At 37.9% G+C, this 19944-nt stretch overlaps 1 protein-coding gene across 2 annotated transcripts in view; it reads right to left on the bottom strand.

Annotated features, from left to right (window-relative positions):
* tapt1a (transmembrane anterior posterior transformation 1a) overlaps positions 1-19944 on the bottom strand; it is a 29132-nt gene that overhangs the window by 3045 nt on the left and 6143 nt on the right. Inside the window, exons 4-14 of one of the 2 annotated variants that reach the window (XM_037780473.1) lie at positions 17826-17858; positions 14799-14961; positions 13962-14097; positions 13230-13327; positions 12888-12957; positions 12002-12082; positions 9137-9246; positions 8914-8973; positions 8739-8807; positions 8480-8556; positions 7001-7170 (exon numbers count right to left, since the gene is read on the bottom strand). In XM_037780473.1, the coding sequence (XP_037636401.1) occupies positions 7001-7170; positions 8480-8556; positions 8739-8807; positions 8914-8973; positions 9137-9246; positions 12002-12082; positions 12888-12957; positions 13230-13327; positions 13962-14097; positions 14799-14961; positions 17826-17858 (1067 nt within the window). The remainder of the gene's footprint in view (positions 1-7000; positions 7171-8479; positions 8557-8738; positions 8808-8913; positions 8974-9136; positions 9247-12001; positions 12083-12887; positions 12958-13229; positions 13328-13961; positions 14098-14798; positions 14962-17825; positions 17859-19944) is intronic. The other variant, XM_037780474.1, reaches the window with a different exon arrangement.

Here is a 19944-nt window from a genome sequence, read left to right as displayed (position 1 = left end):
GTTGCTCAGCACTGGCTCAGTCCTCGTCTGTGTCAACACAGGATTATGACATACTATACTGTGACTTTTTATGCGTTTTTCGACATACTATACTATGACTTCTTTTATTATATTTTTCGTCATACTATATTATGATTTTTTCATGACACGCTCTACTATTACAGGGAAAAAGAAACGTCCCTATCTACATCCACGGGACTACGATGGAGCGAGTCAGCAGCTTCAAGTTCCTTTGGGTTCACATCAGCAAGGACCTGAGCTGGACTCGCCACACAGACACGATCAATAAGACTAAGACGTACAACAGCTCTTCTTCCTCTGCATGCTGATGAGGTTGAACATGGACTCTCTGCAACTTTTACTTGTGCACTATTGAGAGTATCCTGACCTGCTGCATAACCACCTAGTATGGCAGGCAGTTCCACCGCCCTCAACCTTAAGGCATCGCCGAGGAGGCTGAAAACTGCTCAACACATCACCAGGGTGAAGCTGCCATCCATGGATGAACTTCACACCCACCGAGGTAAAAGGAAGGCCAACAGATTTATCAAGGACCCCAATCACCCCAGCCTCAAACTGTTCTGCCTACTTTCGTCCAGAAGACAGTACAGCACATCCGGATTTGCACCACCAGGCTCAGGGACAGCTTCATCCCACAGGCCATAAGACTTATGAACCCCTGAGCCCTTAAGCTTATCACTTTGACACTGTCACTTTAAATTGTCATTTTACCTTTATATTATATTTTTACTTGCCGTTTTACAAACCGGTAACACTTTAGTATATATACTGTATATATTGGATATATATATATATATATATTAGATTTGAATTTTGCACCATTTTGTGTCTTAGTTTCCTTTTATTACTTGAGTATTGTTTCTTATTGTGCTAACAAAAGCTTCTCTGTAATTGTTGTGGATATAATATTAAAGAACTTGTAACATCTGACTTTTTTTTGAGTTTTTAATAACATCTGATATGACTTTTTGGTGATTTATGCTATAAAAAGTCATGGTATAATTTGTCAAAAAAGTCATAAAAAAGTCATAGTATAGTATGAAAAAAAAGTCTTAGTATAGTGTGTCGAAAAAAGTCATAAAAATGTCATAATATAGTATGTCGGAAAAGTCAAATTATAATATGTTGAAAAAAGGTCAATAAAGTCATAGTAGAGTTTGTCGAAAAAAGTGATACAAATTTCATAGTATAGCTTTTGAAAAAAGTCAAAGTATAGTTTGATGAAAAAAGTAATGAAAAAGTCATAGTATAGTATGCCAAAAGATCCCCCTAAATTTTACACACTTAAGGATTCTTGCATATACCAGTATTAAAAGGAGGGATTTATTCCAAAAATTGATGTGGTCATGAGCTACATAGATGCAGAAATGATAAATTAAGCTTTAGGAAAACAAAAGAAGAAGGGGGTGAAAGGAGATATTTCTTTGAGTTAATTTTGAGAGAGAAGAGGAAGAAGATGCAGTATGGGAGAGGCCCAGTGTGATGAGCCGTCTACGAGCAGCAATCCTCAGCCTGTGACAGAGGAAGCGAAAGTGTTCTGGCTTGAGTGACAGGAAGTGATTCAACCTGCTGACGTACACCCACCTGACTGCCCAGTTTCATAGCAGCACAGAGCAAGAATAATGAAACGTAGCCAGAAAAGAAAGACGACATGGAAGATGAAGAAGCACAGTTGGTTCTTATCAGAACTCCACTGCATTATGTTAAGAGAAAACACTGCAAAGCCTTCTTAACTTTGAGCCCAGAGAGTGAATTATAAAAAAAAAAAAATCAACCAAACAGAATAATTCATCATATTAGAGAGAATTGAGCAAAGCAGCATTGGATATTAACAAGGCCACAGAGACAACCAGCCCAGCCGCAGGCTATCTGCCTACAACAAACTTCCAATTCCAACTGTAGACAGAGCTGAACCGACACTTTACAGTTAGAAATATGCAACCCACTGAGCATATAGAGAGTGTTTGAGTAAGGCATTAAAAATAATTTCAAATATGATCAAGGCCATGAAAAAAGACATTGTAGGCCAATTGAATATTAGAAAACAGGCTTGGTGTTTTATTACCTTCACTTCTCCCTGAATAATTCAGTGGTGAATCAGAGAGGAATTTATAGCAAGTCATGCGCCTGTTGATAGTCAATAAATAAATTAGTGCACACATCTCTCAATTTCCTCATTATTTCTTTCTTTGCCTCAGTTTGACTTTCATTAATTTGTGAATGCCAGGATCAGAAAACACAATATTTTTGTCTTTTTAATTTGACTTGGTCGAGAGACATTGCAGACTCCATGTTGAATCCCGGCCAATTATAACTTCCCGTCTTTCACAGCTTGTGCAGGTAATTAGTAAGAAACAACTTCACTGTTCCATGCGACAACAACAACAACAATATTCCTCTTTTGCTTCACCATTTCAACAAAATATTTCATAGAAGTCATCAAACTAGCCAAAAGAAAGCAATAAAAAATCTGGAACACAAGATATTTTGTTGGGATGTCTGGAAGCATCCCACAACCTGCCTCGTTTGTCTTCGGCTTTGACATACTACACTGGATAAATTAAGCAACTGTTAGTTTTGTAGTGTAGGGCCATATAAAAATGCTTATAAAATGTAGTCTGATCTCTGCATTATATCATATTTAAAGCTGCTCACATATCAACAATGCTACAACAGTATGCGTAATATGAAAGCAGTATTTGTAGTAATAAATCCACAGAGAATTATTACCCAATTGTTCAGTTTTTTTCTGCTGTTTCGAGCATCTTTCAGCTCATTGTTTTTAGTTCTGCAACTTTACTGTTTTGGTTCAGTCTCAGCTCTGATAAACTACTATACAATATCTGTCAAGCATCAAACAACAGGCAGACAAGACATTTTAGCGGCTAGAGTGGTGCATGTAGCAGCTAAAGAGCCAGGTATTTCTCCCAGGAGTTAGTGGAGATCTAAACAGAGCTAAAAGGACGTAAATTGCTAGAAATAAGACGCAAAATAAATGCCAATATAAACTACTGGAAGTGTAAATAGGCAACTGTTCACCATGTCAATTTTATATGGTTATTATATGCCAATGTTGTGTGTTTAGCTTGTTTTGCTACCCCACTGTGACCAAAAGAAATCATTTAATGCAGGTTTGTCAGCAGAAGTTTTCTTACTTCTTTATTTGTCCCTGGGGAAATTAGTTTTGGACATAAAGGCTACCACATAAAACAAAAAAAACACATTTTGTCTTTTAATTACACTCCTTTCTGTCTGGGTTTGATCATTTACATGTGTAAATAAACTGTTGTAGAGTCCTTAAGGGTGCAAATTACAAAAGATTTAGCAGAAATGTTATTCAAGTCACATACTGCAGAAAATAAGAGTTCTCTACTTCTTGTCTGGAAGATATGTGAGCTTTAATAAAAGTTAACTACCATATGGGGCTTGAAATGGCTGATGTGAAACCGCTCATTACCCATTTCTGCCCTCTGGACAAAAACATGCAGTATAGACAGATGGCATATCTAATGTTATGTGAATCCAGATCATTGTAAAGACAAAGACATGCAGATGAACATAATTGTGCAGTGAATCCACTGGAGCAGCAGGTAAAGCTAGAGGCACGGAATAAAGTAGCTTAATGTTAGAAAAGTGAGCGTGTGCTGTGAGGTAGCTGGTTCAAATCCCAGCAAGTAAATGTGTGGGAAGCAGAAGGAGACTCACATTCATTTCCCATACTCTATATACACTATATGTTTGAGCGAGCCGCCTTAAGCCTTGTAGCAGCTGCTTTCTGAAAAACCAGATTTGTTTGAAACACAAGCGCTGGTATGAGCTTTGATGTTTGATATGACACGATGCACCGTCAGGATCTTTGTCATTTTAAAGCTCCTGGCTCAGAGCAGCAGGCGGGTCTGTGGCACACGGGAGAAAAGATCTGTGGGGATTTGGCTGCGGATGACAGGGAAATACTGACACCTCCAAATCTGTGTGTCTGATCAAATGTGTGTGTGTCTGTCTGAGGTACAGAGCCTGTTTAACAGTTTGTCAAGATATTGCCCTAGACAATTTTTTAAAGCCAGGGGTGAAATCCTCAAAGGACTTGACCAACAGTCCAGAATACAAATATATTCAGTTTTCTATCACACAAGACAGAGAAAAGCTGAAAATCCTCACAACTGAGAACTTGGAACAATGTATTTTTTGCATTTTTGCTTGAAAATGACTAACAATTAATTGATTATCAAAATAATAGATGATTAACTTTCTGTGAATAATTGATTAATCTGGATCTTCTTTTACAGAAGGGCTAAATCTTTCACAACGAAGAGTGTGATTTACACAACACTTGCTATACACCTACAACTATCCTTACAAAGAAGGGACTTATCTCAAGATTAACTAGGGATGCACCGATACCAATACTGACTCATATAGCTGGTTCGGGTATTGGTGACAATGGAGCCGATCTATTCAATTCAATGTCTATATACTATATAAACACATTTTAATTTCTGTTTAGATTTTGACCAATTTGTTGCTGCATGAACAAGGTTTCCACTTGAGTTGTAATTCCTGTTCATTTTGAAGATTTTTTACCAAATTGCTGGTGTACAATTTATAAGTAATCTATAAAGTTATCTATGGATTTATTGTCACATTTTGTTTTACAAAGTTAGGAAAGCAATGTTTAAGTCAAGCCTCAATAATCCCAGTCACTTCCACACAGTGAGGCATACAGTTTTAAGCAAAAAAAATTGAATATCTTTGGGTTGTTAATGTTTTTTTGGACAAAAAAATTAAATATGCATTTTAACTATTTTCTGACATGTTATAGACAAAATATGTGGCAGATCGATCATAAAGATAATCGTTAGTTGCAGCCATACACACAAGACTTCATGACATTATACTGTACTTCAATCAAAATGCAAATAATGAGTTTAAGGAAGGTTAACCATTTTTAAGACTCAAGGGAGTTGCTTTGATTAGTCTCTGGACACCACATAAAATGTGTCTCAACCTCTAAATGCTTTTGAATCAAACTAGTTATAGCCTGTCAGGTAGACTTATCCACGACTAAAAGGTCATAAATTTGTTTCCATCAGCCGCCTGAAGCTGGACACTGAGCTCCTACCTGCTGACAAGTCTATCTGGATACAAGTGTCAGCTAAATGCCTAAAATGTAAATTAAAATGTCAGCTAAATGCCAAAAAATGTTAATAGAAAAATGATTCTTCTCCAACGCGAGACGAGTTTGGTGAAATGTGTGCTGCATGCAACGGACAAACAGGATTTAGAAACATTCAAATAGTAGTAACAATGCTTTGTTTTCTCTGTGTATTCATTTTTAAAGCTCATTGTAAGACATTACTGTTTCATTAGATGCAGTAAGTCAATGTGCAGAGAGACAAGAAAGATCAGAAACTGAGTGGGAGGCAAAGAGCAGCATCCACATTATTAATAATAAGGATTAAATCCCAGGACGTCTCATTTACTAGATATCTATTCCTGAGAACCACCAGGATGCTCTCTCAAGTCTCGACACCTTTCATATCTCCAAAATAGGATGCAACTTCACAAATCTGTAAAATATTTCAAGCTGATGTTCTGTGTGTTCAAAAGCTTTTGTGTAATATAATTCAAAATAAATATATTTGATGTATTCTCTGTCACTTCTTTCACAGCAGCTGCAAAAACCGAAATACTTTTTTAACATGTCTGTGCTGCATTTTCTGTATTTAGATCCAAAATCAAAGTGTCGTGTTCACACTGCATAATGACCTCAGCTGAGGGCTCCTAAAAGCTCGCTGAATTTTTCATGCTGAAGATATGAGTGCACAATAAAATCTAAATGTCTAATGTGCCAACATTTATTTTTGGCCAACATTTATTTATTCAAAATAGATGGCTTGAGGTCTTGTGTTAACAGCTAGACATGCATTTAGTTTATTATCTTATAAAAAAGCAACATGCCAAGTTCATCATTAAACTACTGACTAGAACAAAGAAGAAGGTATTAACAGAATCTCACGACAAATACAAATGTATTTATAGACAGCATCTTAAATATTTAAGGATTTATTCTGGTTTCCCTCGATTGTAGGAACCCTAATAGTTCCACACGGTATAATTAGTGAGAGGGACAAAGTTATCAAGCTGAGATGTTTGAATAATTATGTAAAGTGATAGGGAACACTCCCTACTTTAACTGGGTCAACTTATGTTCCTCTTTTTCAATAAAGCTCCAACTCTAAATATGTTGACATAATACACATTTACATGTTAATTTAAGGCTAGGGCCAACTCTTTTCCAATGAAAGTAGCTAGCAGCACTAGTTCCAAAAGTCCCTAAATAGTGATACATTTGCCAAGTCAACAACACTGACAGTCTGTCTCTTCAGGCCTCCCTCCAAAGCTACTCTCCCAAAATTATAATTTTTAAAATAGACATATTATAATTAATGTAAACAAAGAACATGGCTATTGTAAGCACTCACAGCTGGCAAGCCAGCAGCTTGTGGAAGACTTCGGTGACATGTAATGAGTGCATGGGCAGAGTACAGGAAGGGAGGCAGCCAGGTAGGTAGGTAGGCCGAATATTGGGACAAATGAAAGGATTGGACGGGCTTATTACAGTCCTGCGACAGCCACAGATAACTGATTTTTTTGATTTTTTTTGTCAGAGCATTTGATTTATTGATTGCTGTCGGGATGTAATGAGAAATTCAACAAATATAACAAACAATGTTTTGAAGAAGATTACCAACTTTAGCTTTAAACCTGCAATAAGTTATTTTTTTGGTCACTTGGAGCAGCGGAAACAAGTTACAAACACAAAATGAACACATCACCTTTAAAAGGTATTAATAAATATTGATAATGTATTGATATTAACTTTATTGATCCTAATAATTATGTTTAATATTTGATCATAACCAGACACAGTCATACCCTTGTCCCTAACACATGATTATCAGTAAAGTCTGTGGCTTACCTGAAGGTGTGGGACATCTGGCCTGGTCAGCTTTGCTGGGGGCTTTCCCAGAGGAGGATGGAGCGGCGGGGGGCTTCTCAAACAGTTTGTCCTCCATGTTGGCCCTCTTGACGTAAACACACGACTTCCCCAGCAGCACAATACTGTTCAACACTTTGAGTGTAACAAGCCTAAAGAGGGAGAAGGCTGCTGATTAGAGAGCTGCTGAGTGGAAGAAGTATTTGGTAGATCAAACACCCACACAATGAATTAAAAACTCTTTGCATATTTTTTCCAGAACTACTTTGGAGTTTTAGCAGTCTTCTACGGTTGAAACTAACTTCGCTGGATGAATAAAAAAACATGACAAAGCATTCTCGGCTCTGATGTACACTAATTTTTGTCTATTTGTTGATGCCAGCTTTAATTTGTGAAATAAAAATAATTACAGAATATTGTTTAAACATTTCACATTTGCATTGCCTGTTATTGCTTCTAGCAGCCAATGTATTAAAAGAGCAATTTGAGCTTTTTTCTAGTTTGGTTGATGGATTCAGCACCAAGATGGACTGCAGATTTTTGAATATTTTATGAAGATTTATGAATAAGCCTATTCCATCTGTCTTGCTGTTACTCAGTGCTGCGATGTAGCAGAGTTATTACAGTGCAGCCTCAGTCATAATGAATATCTTGCACCATCTGGTTTCGATCGCCACCGTTCACATCCCACCACTGACACCGGGATGTTGATGTGTACCATCCTTCCTTGTCTCTGGGCTTTGCTATAAGGCCCAACCTCTGACACTGTGATATGCGAGAGACAGACACATTTGGGTCTGTGGACCACTGCTCGCTGTGACAGGGTGTTTCGGACCGAGAGTGTGTCAGCATGGCTGAGTCTTTGCCAAGGCACGGCGGTCTGTTGGAGCCAGAGTTATTTTTAAATCAGGGGGTGGGGAAGGCCAGAGATGGCACTAGAGATGACAACATTGTATTCTTCACCCTGAGGGAAACTCTTCAGTGGTATGAGCCCAATAGGATCCGGCAAATGAGAGTGAGCGAGGCAATCAGCAGCTCAGCACAGGGAGAACATGAGGGCACAGTGTTAATACTTATGTAACTGTGTGTGTTTATTACAGTGCCTGCATGTGTGACTCTGCATGCATGTCTGTATACAGCACACGACAGTCTGTGTGCATATTTAACACACTATAGCTGAACAAAACATTTAAATATTCACTGATATATGACTAAATGACTGGGATGATGGTTTCTGGACAATATTTGTCATTGTTTTGTGTTGTTAATTGATTTCCAATAATAAATATATACATACATTTGCGATAAGTAAGCATATTTGCCCACTCCCATGTTGATAAGAATATCAAACACTTGACATTTTGAACAGATAGAAAATGTGTGATTAATCGTGATTAAAAATTGTAATCGATCGTAATATCAGTAATATTTAATTCCACAGTATAACTTTAATAGACTTACCCGAGATAACAGAGGAACACACATGTGTATGACAGAGCTCCCTGCACCTTCACCGAACTCATTACCACTCGGATGAGCTGTTAAAACATTAAAAAGCAGAATAAATGCACATTCTGACTTCAGAAATATAATTTAAACTAAAGAAATGGAACCAGTCAGGCAGCTAGTACAAGTTTGTGGGATGTTCTGGTTAATGTTTATATGCCGATGACTAACTCTCTACTCGTATTTAGTGATGAATAGTAACAGCCTTTCTTACCAGAACAGCTAAAGGCAGAGGGATGAAGCCCATCCTGCGAGCCACTGAGTCACTGTAGTCGGTATAAGCCTACACAGTGACAGAGGAGCACACATTACAGCACTGGACAAAACTGCATTGATTAGCTGCGTAGGCTGAGTGCTGTTTATGTAAGTTTAATGAGACGGTTGCTTACGTTCTTCTGTCGACTGCTGACGAGATCGAAGGCCAAACTGGCTCTGTATTCACTGTACACCTGGGAAAGAGACGAGAACAATAATTGAGTGTGGGAGCAAACAAGTCTTAATTAGGAAACGGATCACATGCAGAACTAAATTATACACATACTGTGTGTGACAAGTCGTTAGTTGGTGAATGAGACTATTTTAGAAATAATGAACATCAGATTTGGTCCTTACATCTGCAGTGATGTCGTTGAACTTGGTGATGAAAGCATGTTTAATGACATCAACAGCAACTTCTGAGGTCACGACCATAAAGACATCAGGGAACAACACCCACAGGTGGTCTGAGGGAGAAAAATGTCACAAGAAACTTTACTGTATGTGTTATATGCAAATCATTTTAAAATCAAATTTATGAGAGTGAACATGCTCATCAAATCTTCCCTGGATGTTGTCTACATTTGCCCACATCATACATATATTCGGATCTAAGATTCAATATGGTGACACTTAAGTTCTAATCCTCAAGTTTTGCTAATATTAGAGAAATGGTAGAGAAAGCTAATGTTGCTAATGTTAGAGAAAAAAGAGTCACAAGAGTTGTACAAGATTTAAAGCTGTATTAATATATTTTTAGTCACTACAATTACAATTACCGCCTTGTGGTTGTTTGCCTCCGCCACCAAGTCAAGTCGCAGTCTACATCCATGTCTGTCCAAAATGTCATCAATTCATCGTTTTATGTTGTTTGACATTTGTAAATTTGAGTTCCTGAGATATTGCGTTCACGGACAGACAACCCGAAAACATAGTGCCTCCAGTCATGGCTGTAGCCGGCGCAGAAGCATAAAATCAACACTGATCAGTATAAAGTTGTAACATGTTAGCAAACACTTCACGCATCCAGCAGAAAAAGCAACCCTAGCATTCATTTGGAGTCATGTTTCTGTCCACCTCACTCTCCTTTTAGCTCTGTTTTTACTCCCCACCAACTACTGAGGGAAATATCTGGCTGTGAGACTGAACCAATACCAAAACAATGAGCTGAAAGACGACACTATATACACAGCGCTAAGGGGAACAGTAGAATCGGTTGACAACGCTGTCAGGTCACCACTACGAGCAAACCACCATTCACATATGTCACTTGATCCAACACAAATACATTGATTTGTGCAGTTTTAATGCAATAATCTCAAAGATTCTAACTAAAATAAATGTCTGTTAAGTCACTACGTATCACCGAATGAGGTAACACAATGGTGACTGAGTCTATGGCTGACTGGTGAAAGCCTTTGCATTTGCATTATTACAAACTGGGCATCTGTGGCGACATTCCCAGGAAAAGATCACAAGCAGCGATCTCTGGGAAATGAGATCCAAAAACACACCTACAATTACCACTTATCGCAGTAGGTGCTGCCAAAGAGAACAAAATATAGATCTTCGAAATTGTAACTGTTAATAGAAGTACACCCACAATTCAATGCATGAGTTTGCAAATGCTAAGAACACATATTTCTTTACCAGCACAATCCCTATGCAGTCGGCACAATATATGACCCAGTGGATTATGGCAACAAAAAAAAAAAAAAGCAATGATTGATAAACTAATATTTAGCTACAGGTTGCCTTACTTGTATACATTTCTTAAATACTTAATGAGCAACACGGCTCTGACTCTCATTTCATCAAAAAGTGTTTAGCAGGTAATTAGCTGAGAGCAGGTGCTTTGGTTCTGTATATTGTAAACAAAGAAGTGCAGGCACCACTAATGCACCCCGGAAGATAAGTAAATTACTGGCGACTTGCTTTGTATACCTCTTTAGCAACAGAAGGCTGTAGCTCTGCCAGTATTAGCACATCAGTGTTATGATTCCAGCTGACAGGCCACGTCTGTCATCTACTGTGTGTTCTGGCTTTGAGACTGACAGGAGGAGCTGAGTGTTTTCAGACGGCTGTCACACACAAACACCCAGCTCTCAGCGTTCACTCTGCTCTGTCTCATTCACTGAGAGAAAGATCCCCAAGGTGTTACAGTGGCTCCATCAAAAAACAAAACGGCAGCAAAGAAGCTGCTCAGCATATTCTTCTGAATTTCTACCATGACAGGCACTGACCAGTCTCTCGTTTACAGACATGCCCACGTTATGATAATCATATGCAGCTTTTGGCAAAAAAATGTCGTTCTTTGAATGCAGTATAAATGTGTTATTTTCATATATATAATTTAATATGTCTGCCTACTGGGGTCCCTAAACAGTCTTGGAATTACATAAATTGTGTATCACTGTAAAGCTGAGACTTGTGGATCCAATGAGCCCAATGTATTCATGTGTGATGATGTTAGTCCCCATAGTAGCCATTTCATTGTATTGAGACCATTTTTTTAAAACGTGACCTCACTGTATAAAATGACCTGTGGTGACCTCTAGGATAATCACAGCCTCATGAAACTTTACAGTCACAAACTAAAGATCTAGGGAATTCAGAGGATGGATGGCTTTCCTAGGTAGATTGACAATTTAATTAATTAATAAATGTTTATTTCTGATTTATGACCACTATGAACAACTGGACACACAGTGCTGAACTTTTCAAATTAACTTCCAGGTTTCCAGCTTTCAGGATTTGGCGGCATCTAGTGGCGTGGTGACAGATTGCAACCAACTGAGTAACCCTCCGCTCACTCCTCCCTTTCCAAGACTGCGTAAAGTGAGCCGCTGCGTGCAAAACCATGCTAATGCCGTTTGGTTTGCTCAGAGGCTATCCTTACCATAAAAGCAACCGATAAACTAAGGTGGCCTTCAGGTAATGTAAAAACATAAAATGCTCTCTCTGGAGTCAGTGTTTGGTTTGTCCGTTCTGGGCTAAAGTAGAAACATGGCGGACTCTGTGAAGAGAACCTGCTCCCTATGTAGTTATGATGGGCATATTCTAAGCTAACGAAAACACAACGATTCTTAGTTTCAGGTAATTATACACAGAAAACATATATTATTATATTATATTATATTCCACTTCTGCTAATAGATCCCCAAAAATGTTACACACCGTTCTTTTAATTAAAGTGCAGTTTGGGGAAGAACAGATGATTACCTAGGTTCCATGAGAACTGCTCCATGTTCCTGAGACAGACGATGAGGAGGAGAACATAGCTGGTGAACCGCTCCTTGATATCTGCAGGATAAAATAAACACATTTGGTTAAGAGACACCAACATTTAAGACACAACTGCAGTAACGCTGCGTTCAGCCACATTTGGTATCCTCGTACTGTTGTGAGGTGTTTAAACAGGCGGTGTTAAAGAAGATGTGAAAGAAGGTTTTAAATGAGATGTGTCAGTTTTACTGTGCAGTGCTTTGCTAAAAAAGGTGCTATGAAAAAAGTCTCAAATAAATCACTGTTACATACAGTAGCAGCTTATCATAGTCACAAGGCTTTTAGTCTGATCACAGCATTGCGTGCTATAAACATTCATCTACTAGAATTTAAAGACACGGATGTAAATGTTTCGCATGCCATCATCTATGCTAGTTAGGACCACGCTCAGCTGCATAAACAGGAAATCTTCCATGATGTGAGAGAACAGCGAGAGAAAGTGACAGATAAAAACATGCTGCCTCTGGGAATGAAAAGGAAAAGTGCATAATACATTTAATATCTCTGTATTATATGACCATCAATAGATAGATTCATAAATGGCTTGTATGTAAATAAGAGAAATTAACCATTTTACTTAGATTGTTCCTTGTTTTGAATGTTTTTTCAGTTCAGTTTGATGCTTAACATTTTACTAAAAATCATTCAATCATGTTGAATAAATGTCCGTCATACATCTATCCAAAATAAACTGACGAACAGCGTATGTTTCGTGTACATGATTAGCTTGATGTTGATCGATGTTTTTGGTTCTCTTGCTCTTTTCAATACTTAAAATCATGTATAAAATATGTGATTTTTGATAGGACATTTAATATCTCACCACTGTTTGACATTTGAAACAAGTTGTTCTTCTCAAATTTCTTGAACACACTTCCTTTGATCTCCACAAACTGTGATTAAGAGAACAGAAGAACAGAGAAAGAAATGTTAGCAGTAGTCACGATCCAGAAATTACAAAACAAACTATCATGTTGCAGCTGCAACATTAACGCGTCAGTTTAATCTTTCTGGGAAACATCTGCATATAAATGATTTAAGTGCAATGTAGGATGTGTGCATATATTTTGTTTGTGAAAGAGTGCAGCTGCTTAAACAATCACATCAGGCAGATTGTTGTGTACTACAATATTTTATCAGCCTGTGTGTGTGTGTGTGCACTGACATTGTTGGACATCATGATGGTGAGCAGAGACTTGTTGTGTGAGTTGAAAGCGACGTTGAGGGTGGAGGCTTGAACCATGATGAGGATGCTATGGAGGACTGAGGAAAAGCCATTAAGGAAAACAACTGATTTCAAAAGCATTTCAGCATTGAATACCATGCATCTTAATAGTCAGACAGACCACCTTCTAACAACAGACATGGACTTCTTTTGACATATCCTCAAGCAAGACCCTCTGCCCTGCTCATTCACTGAAGGTCACTCTGTATTATATAATGACAGCATCAGCTAAATGCTCAGAATGTGCAGTACAGGTAATTTATCCATACAACAATCAATATAGAAAGATCAATCAAACATCAAATGAACGAATGAGAGCCTTAATGTAAGCTCAAGAAAACAACATATACAAATACACTACATGCACACAACTGAGCTGGTTCAGGTCCCTTTGACCGGCCCAAAGTAAAAATTAATCAATTTCTGCCTTTTAGTTCTTGTCTGTCTCGTTGGAGGAAAATCAAAACAAATTTCATTCTGGTGTCTGTCGGCCAAGTGATGCAGCACTTAAAAGGCTTCATCTATCTTTTTCAGTGATCACACACCGCTCACAAGGAAATAGTTAGTTATAGGCATTTCATGAGACTGTGACTGCGTGTCATCTGCCAGTATCAATCACAAAACTCAAATTGACAGCCATATTTCTGCTGTGAATTTGAACAAAAAGGATACAGACATAAAAGACGGCCATGAGGAAGTGAGGAATAACTCCTATACTGTCTCTCTTCCGTTCTTTGGGTTCAGTGGCCGTCCAGTAGAGAGCGTCCAGGATGTCTTGACCGAAGGAGGAGAAGAGCCGGTCAGCCACCTGACAAAGGAAAGACAGATAAGATCAAAACTTATTAATAATGGCAGACGATAGGTTATTTCCTCTTACCTATTATTTTTTTGGGTAGTTGCTTTTTGTTTTGTTCTCTTTTGAGATAATAACACACCCTTTCATTTACAAGATATGCAATTATCTGTTGGATGTCTATCATTGCTCATATCAAGCTGAGCTAAATCACTCTTCATGACAACAAATATCACATTATATCAAATAAAAGTGGATTCCAATGACATCAAATGTGCAGTCTGACATGTATTTTTACTTTTGCCTTTTTGCCACATTGAGAATTTTCTACAAAGTCTGTCAGTTTTTTTTAAACCTGTGAATCAGACAAAGTGGAAAAGGTAAACCGGCAAAAATATTCTAAATATAGCATAAACTTATACTGATATTGATTTATTTTAGGTGGCTAAAATAAGTTTTGCTGCCACCCCCGTCCACAGCAGTACATTGCTTTGCTTCCGTGCAATAACTCCTGTCTGCTTCTCCTCCAAACTGAAGATTACTGTAGCTAATACACTGACTTCAGTACTGGAGAAGTAACTCATACAACCCCATTTCAAAACACCCAAACTATCCATTTAAGAACAACAATTTGACCAATGCAGCATTCATGTCAGGTGGAAGAAATCTGGAGAAATGCACTAAACCTATCTGTGAGTGTATAAAAAGTGAGGTACCTCCAACATGTTGTAGATGATGTATAGTTTGATGACAGACTGTCCTCTGATCAGGTGGTACATCATGGAGTAATCGACATAATGCATCATGGAGAAGCACAGCACCATGATCAGAGCCTTCAGCACGTCGCATACCTGCGCTGGTTGCAGCAGCCGAGACCCACTGATCACACACACACACACACACACATACAAAACACACAGAGAGATCAACTTATAGCTTCTGTATTGAATAGAGAAACACATTTAAACAACATTTCAGAACATGCTTGCGTATTTGAACACATACTTGCATGCTATAGCCATATAAGTAGTGCATATGCTTAATATGTACACACAATAACCTGTCATTATATTACCTGAGTGAACCATAAGATGTGTTTGTACCCACTTGTAATGTAATGGGTTTTTACCGAGTAAGAGTATGACCATGACTTCAACATTACTGACTACTGCTGGTTATGGAGGCTCTGAATGATCTCTGCTATTAAGACCATGCGAGGACACAGATGGTCAACACATACAGGGATACAAAAATAATACAAATAATAATTAATTTCTGTTCAAAATGAGATATCGATAACACAAAAACACAATATAAAATATGAAAGTTAGTATCTGCTTTATACGAAACGTTATCTCATTCATAACATTTATCTCCTTTTAATATGTTTTTGTGCCTCTGCTCTTATAGAGATTAAATCTTCCTATCTACCAAAAAGATTGCAGCACACCACCATGTGTTTGAGCTTCTTTTTTTTTATGGAAATATTTCAATTTTGTTACCAAAATGGGTGCAGCATTGTGCACAGAAATGTGTAAAATGGTGTTGGGTGAGCAAAATAAACGGAATAAAACGCACGCTAAGCTGTAACATACTGCAAAAACAGCGAAGCATGTCTTTTAATGGATAATAAATAATGTGTTTAAAACATGGCCAGCTTTCATAATTAATAGCAATGGTTGGCAGTGGCAGCTTGAGAGCATGTTAAGAGGAGGGCTGACAAATCCATAGGACCCGGTTATTTAGTATTTACTATGACAGGGATAACCGGGAAGAGCCAGAGCGAGAGCTTAACTCTGAGACATCCTGCATATTTTACATGTCAGCTGTGTGACTGGACTGTGTGTCCACAACCGCCACTAACTACAGCAAGAAGAATATGTTTCATCCACTCACCACGCAGGCTTCTTACGGACCAGAAATCACAATTTCTTATGGTTTTCATACAGAAAATGTACCTTCTACCTGCTCATATGGTGGTTAAAACAGCGTTTTGCTGTTGGCTGTTTATTGCCACAAAAACTACAGTATCATTTATCACGTTAACAGCCATCTCTGTTTAATATTGCACAAGTTGAACCCTGTCCCATAGGTAACAACTCCACTAAATCATTATAAACCACACAGACTAATACTTGACTAACTCGCTAGAGCACAAGACATGGCAGGACAACAATGAGCTACTCTAACAGCCATCATTACCTTAATTTACTTTAGCGGCTGTTGATTGGTTTTGCATCACAACAACGGGGCTACTCTTCCTCACCCCGTTTGACTTTTTTTAAAACATGAGAGAGGAAAAAAAGAAAATCATGTTTTAAGATGGAAGGAAAGGGGGGTTGCTGGAGGGTGTGGAGCTATTTTAGGAGCCGACTCCTCACTGAGAGAGAGGAGAAAATGGCCTGAGTTTGAGAAGATGTGTAAATGAGCTTAATCAAGTGTCTTCTGAATTGTGTGCAGCTGTGAGGACAACAGGATGAGATGAACATCTGGGCCTTTTTTGTCCAAAGCATAAAAGACAATGATTGCCTTCATAACCAGTGAATAGCTGGGGTTTAGTTTGAATACACTGAATTTATTTCCAGGGGTTAAACTGATGAGGTGAACTCACATAAAAGCTATTAAGCCTTTTCTCACATATCTATACACATATGACAAAGGATAAGACTCTGTGCGAACCAATATCAGGAAGGCATCTCTATTATATAGAAGATTTCTCTCATGGTTTGTTTTCCTGAAGCTACAGCTCCACCCAGTGGTCACATCTGTAGTCATTCATGTAAAAGAGGCTCAAAAACAACGACAAAAGCTTGAGGGCTCATGCACATTATCCATTTATGAATTTAATTTTTCCCCACTTGATGTAACGTTTTTTTGTTCAGCATCCAAACAACTAATCAATTAATTGAGAAAATAATCAACAGATTAATCGACAATGAAAATAATCATTATTTGCTGCCCTAGATTAATCAATCATTAAAATAGTTGCTGGTTAATTTTCTGTCAATCTTCTAATCGAATAACGGATTCACAATATTAAACTTCTAAAACAGTAACTTTTGTATTCAGGTGGTTAAGGTGCTGATGCATCTTATCCCCAACGTCTGTGACACACTCAGCACTCTGGAGGCAAAGCTGCTGGCAGTGTAGCCTGTACAAAGCAGTCTTCACTATCTCTATTCTACAAGCATCATCCCAAGCAACACACATGTATGTCTCAGTGCAGTCAGCTATGTGCTGCATTCCAAGTAGCCATCACTATGTGCCATTCATACAGTATCAGCCTGACTATCATTAAGACTCTGCACCAGAAAAAGAGAAAGCTTGATTTCTGATACAAAACCTTGTTAGAGAAGCAAACCTGCAGGGAAGGTGAATATGTTTTTACCTTCCCTAACAACAACTGACTTAAAGAAAAATGAGCACCAAACTGCTCCAGAGCAGCCCTCCAGTTTACGCACGTGCAGCTGCCGTATCACTGACAAGCAACACGGTGATGAGAATGAGCATGCTCTCTCAGCAAACCTTCCCTGGATGAGTTTGAAAAAAACAACAACAACCCAGATAGATGAGGAACCGACATGGCTGCTCTGGCTCGGAGAATGGAAACATGAAGTGAGGTGCCAAGCTGTATATTAACAGACACAATGGAGATGAAGAGAAACTGGTGAATGGATCACGTGGAGGCCAGTTCAGGACAGTGAGGACATTTATAAAACGCTGATAGGCTTCAGGGAGCGTACCTGCTTCTTCTGCAGTAGGGGCATGTGCGTGCCCTGCAGGGGGGAGGAAGGCGAGGGGAGAATCAGACAGAGGGTGAGGAGAGTGGGTGGACAGGTAGTGTCCATCAGGGGGGTTCGAGTATATTTACTGTACTGCTTTTCAGTGGTGGAAGAAGCATTCAGAGCTCAGAGTAAAAGTAGTGATAGCAATGAATACTACAGTGTTAAAATACTCTGTTACAAGTAAAAGTCCTGCATTCAAAATCAAATGAAAGTACAAAAGTATAAGCATCAAAATATACTTAAAGTACCAAAAGTAAAAGTACTTATTATGCAGAATGGCCCATTTCAGAATATTCTATCATTGGATTATAATTATTGATGCATTCATGTGTTCATCATATTAATGTTGCAGCTGGTAAATGTGGAGCTAATTTTGAATTACTTTATAAACTGCTGATTTATATTTTGTATTATTAATCTAGATCTTCATAGTAACTAGTAACTAAAGTTGTCAAATAAATGTAGTAAAGAATTTAAAAAGCACAACATTTTCCTACAAAATTTACTGAAGTATAAAGTAGCACCTCAATGTTAGTACAGTATTTGAGTAAATGTAATTAGTTACATTCCACCACTGCTGCTTTTCAATTCCAATATTACATATTTTTTATTTTGTGTGTTCAAAATGAAACAGCTGTCAATCAAAACACGTCTATTTAGCAGCAGACTGGTTAAAGCTACATTAACTATTGTTTTTTTCTCATTTTCCAGATCTTTTGTACAAACCAAAAACTTATCAAGACCTAGAAACAGTCAAATTAATTTCAAGACTTTCTAGACCTGTAGAGTAAAATCTAAGAATTCTTTCATGAAGACAGAAAGACAGCAACATAATCTTGGTAAAAGGAATACCAGTAATTAGAAAAACCTTGGCAGCTGATGTTCAATAGTCCTTTTTCACAGCAGACATTTTGGCTGGTGACATTAAAAACAACTTATTCCCTATAGTTGAACTAGTTCCAGGGAGCTGGTGTTGTGCATGCTGGCTTACTGGGACGCTCGATGCAACTGAGCGTGTCGTTAACCAAATTGGTTTCGCCCGAGCTTTCCTGCATTGAGAAGTCAAAATGTCTGCTGTAAAAACTATTATTTTTACTTCATGTGGAAGAGGAAAACAGATGCTATGTTCAAAACTATACTATGTGTTGCCTGTGTAGAGGGAAATAGACAAACAAAAGTCATGAACTGGTGACATATTACTGCAGTAGATCAGCAGTATTATGCTTTTTTCACATTTTGGCATATTTTACCACTGCACAGAATGTGGACATTTGCTGTTAAAAGTAACAACCAATAGTTAAATATCACCGTGTCTTAAGAAAGAAACAACACAAACATTTCTCACAAAGCCTTTTTGTGAAAAATGTAGCTACTATGTCTGTTTAAAATCAAGAAATCAAAAAGGAAGACAGTAAATGTTGCATAACTTTAAGACAAATCATGCTCAAATATCAAACAGAACACAACTTTAAGAGTCATATGTACAGTATGTATGAATGTATTTGTGTGTGCCTCCTTAAATATATAAATATATCCTTCATATGATGTGCTGTATGTATCTATGATTTAATTCTGCTGCACAAGTAATCATGAATGATAACTGCACAAATGACTTTGGTCAGACCAGAATTGACAAGGCATTGAGTACTTGCATTACATGGAAAAACAAACAAACAGGTAAAGTCCTAAATCTAATTTATTGATATAATACCTTCTACTCCTGTGCCTACTCTTCTTTCTATTCAGCTTGATTTGTGTACAAATTATAAAAACAAAGGGCACCAAGAAATGGCAACAATTCTTCAAACAGTTCTCCCAGTCCCTCTCTTAAATTGACTTGGTGTTAGTAATTCTCGCCACGTTACAGGTCAGAGTTGAGCCACACTGAACTCTGTATGAGGCAAACAAAGGGGAGAATGAACTTAAAAATGTAAGTTAAAAAAACTTAAAACGTAAAACCCATTCTCTACTTCCCAAACACAGATGCTGCTACAACTGAGAACATTTTATGGAATGTGATTGCATTTTAAAATTGTATTTGTTTGTCATCTTTTCAAAATGTTAACAAATTAAATTA

Source organism: Sebastes umbrosus, chromosome 9 (genome assembly GCF_015220745.1).
Source record: "Sebastes umbrosus isolate fSebUmb1 chromosome 9, fSebUmb1.pri, whole genome shotgun sequence".
NCBI lineage: Eukaryota > Metazoa > Chordata > Actinopteri > Perciformes > Sebastidae > Sebastes > Sebastes umbrosus.
Note: the sequence above shows the minus strand (reverse complement) of the source record. Positions and strands in the feature narration are given on the sequence as shown.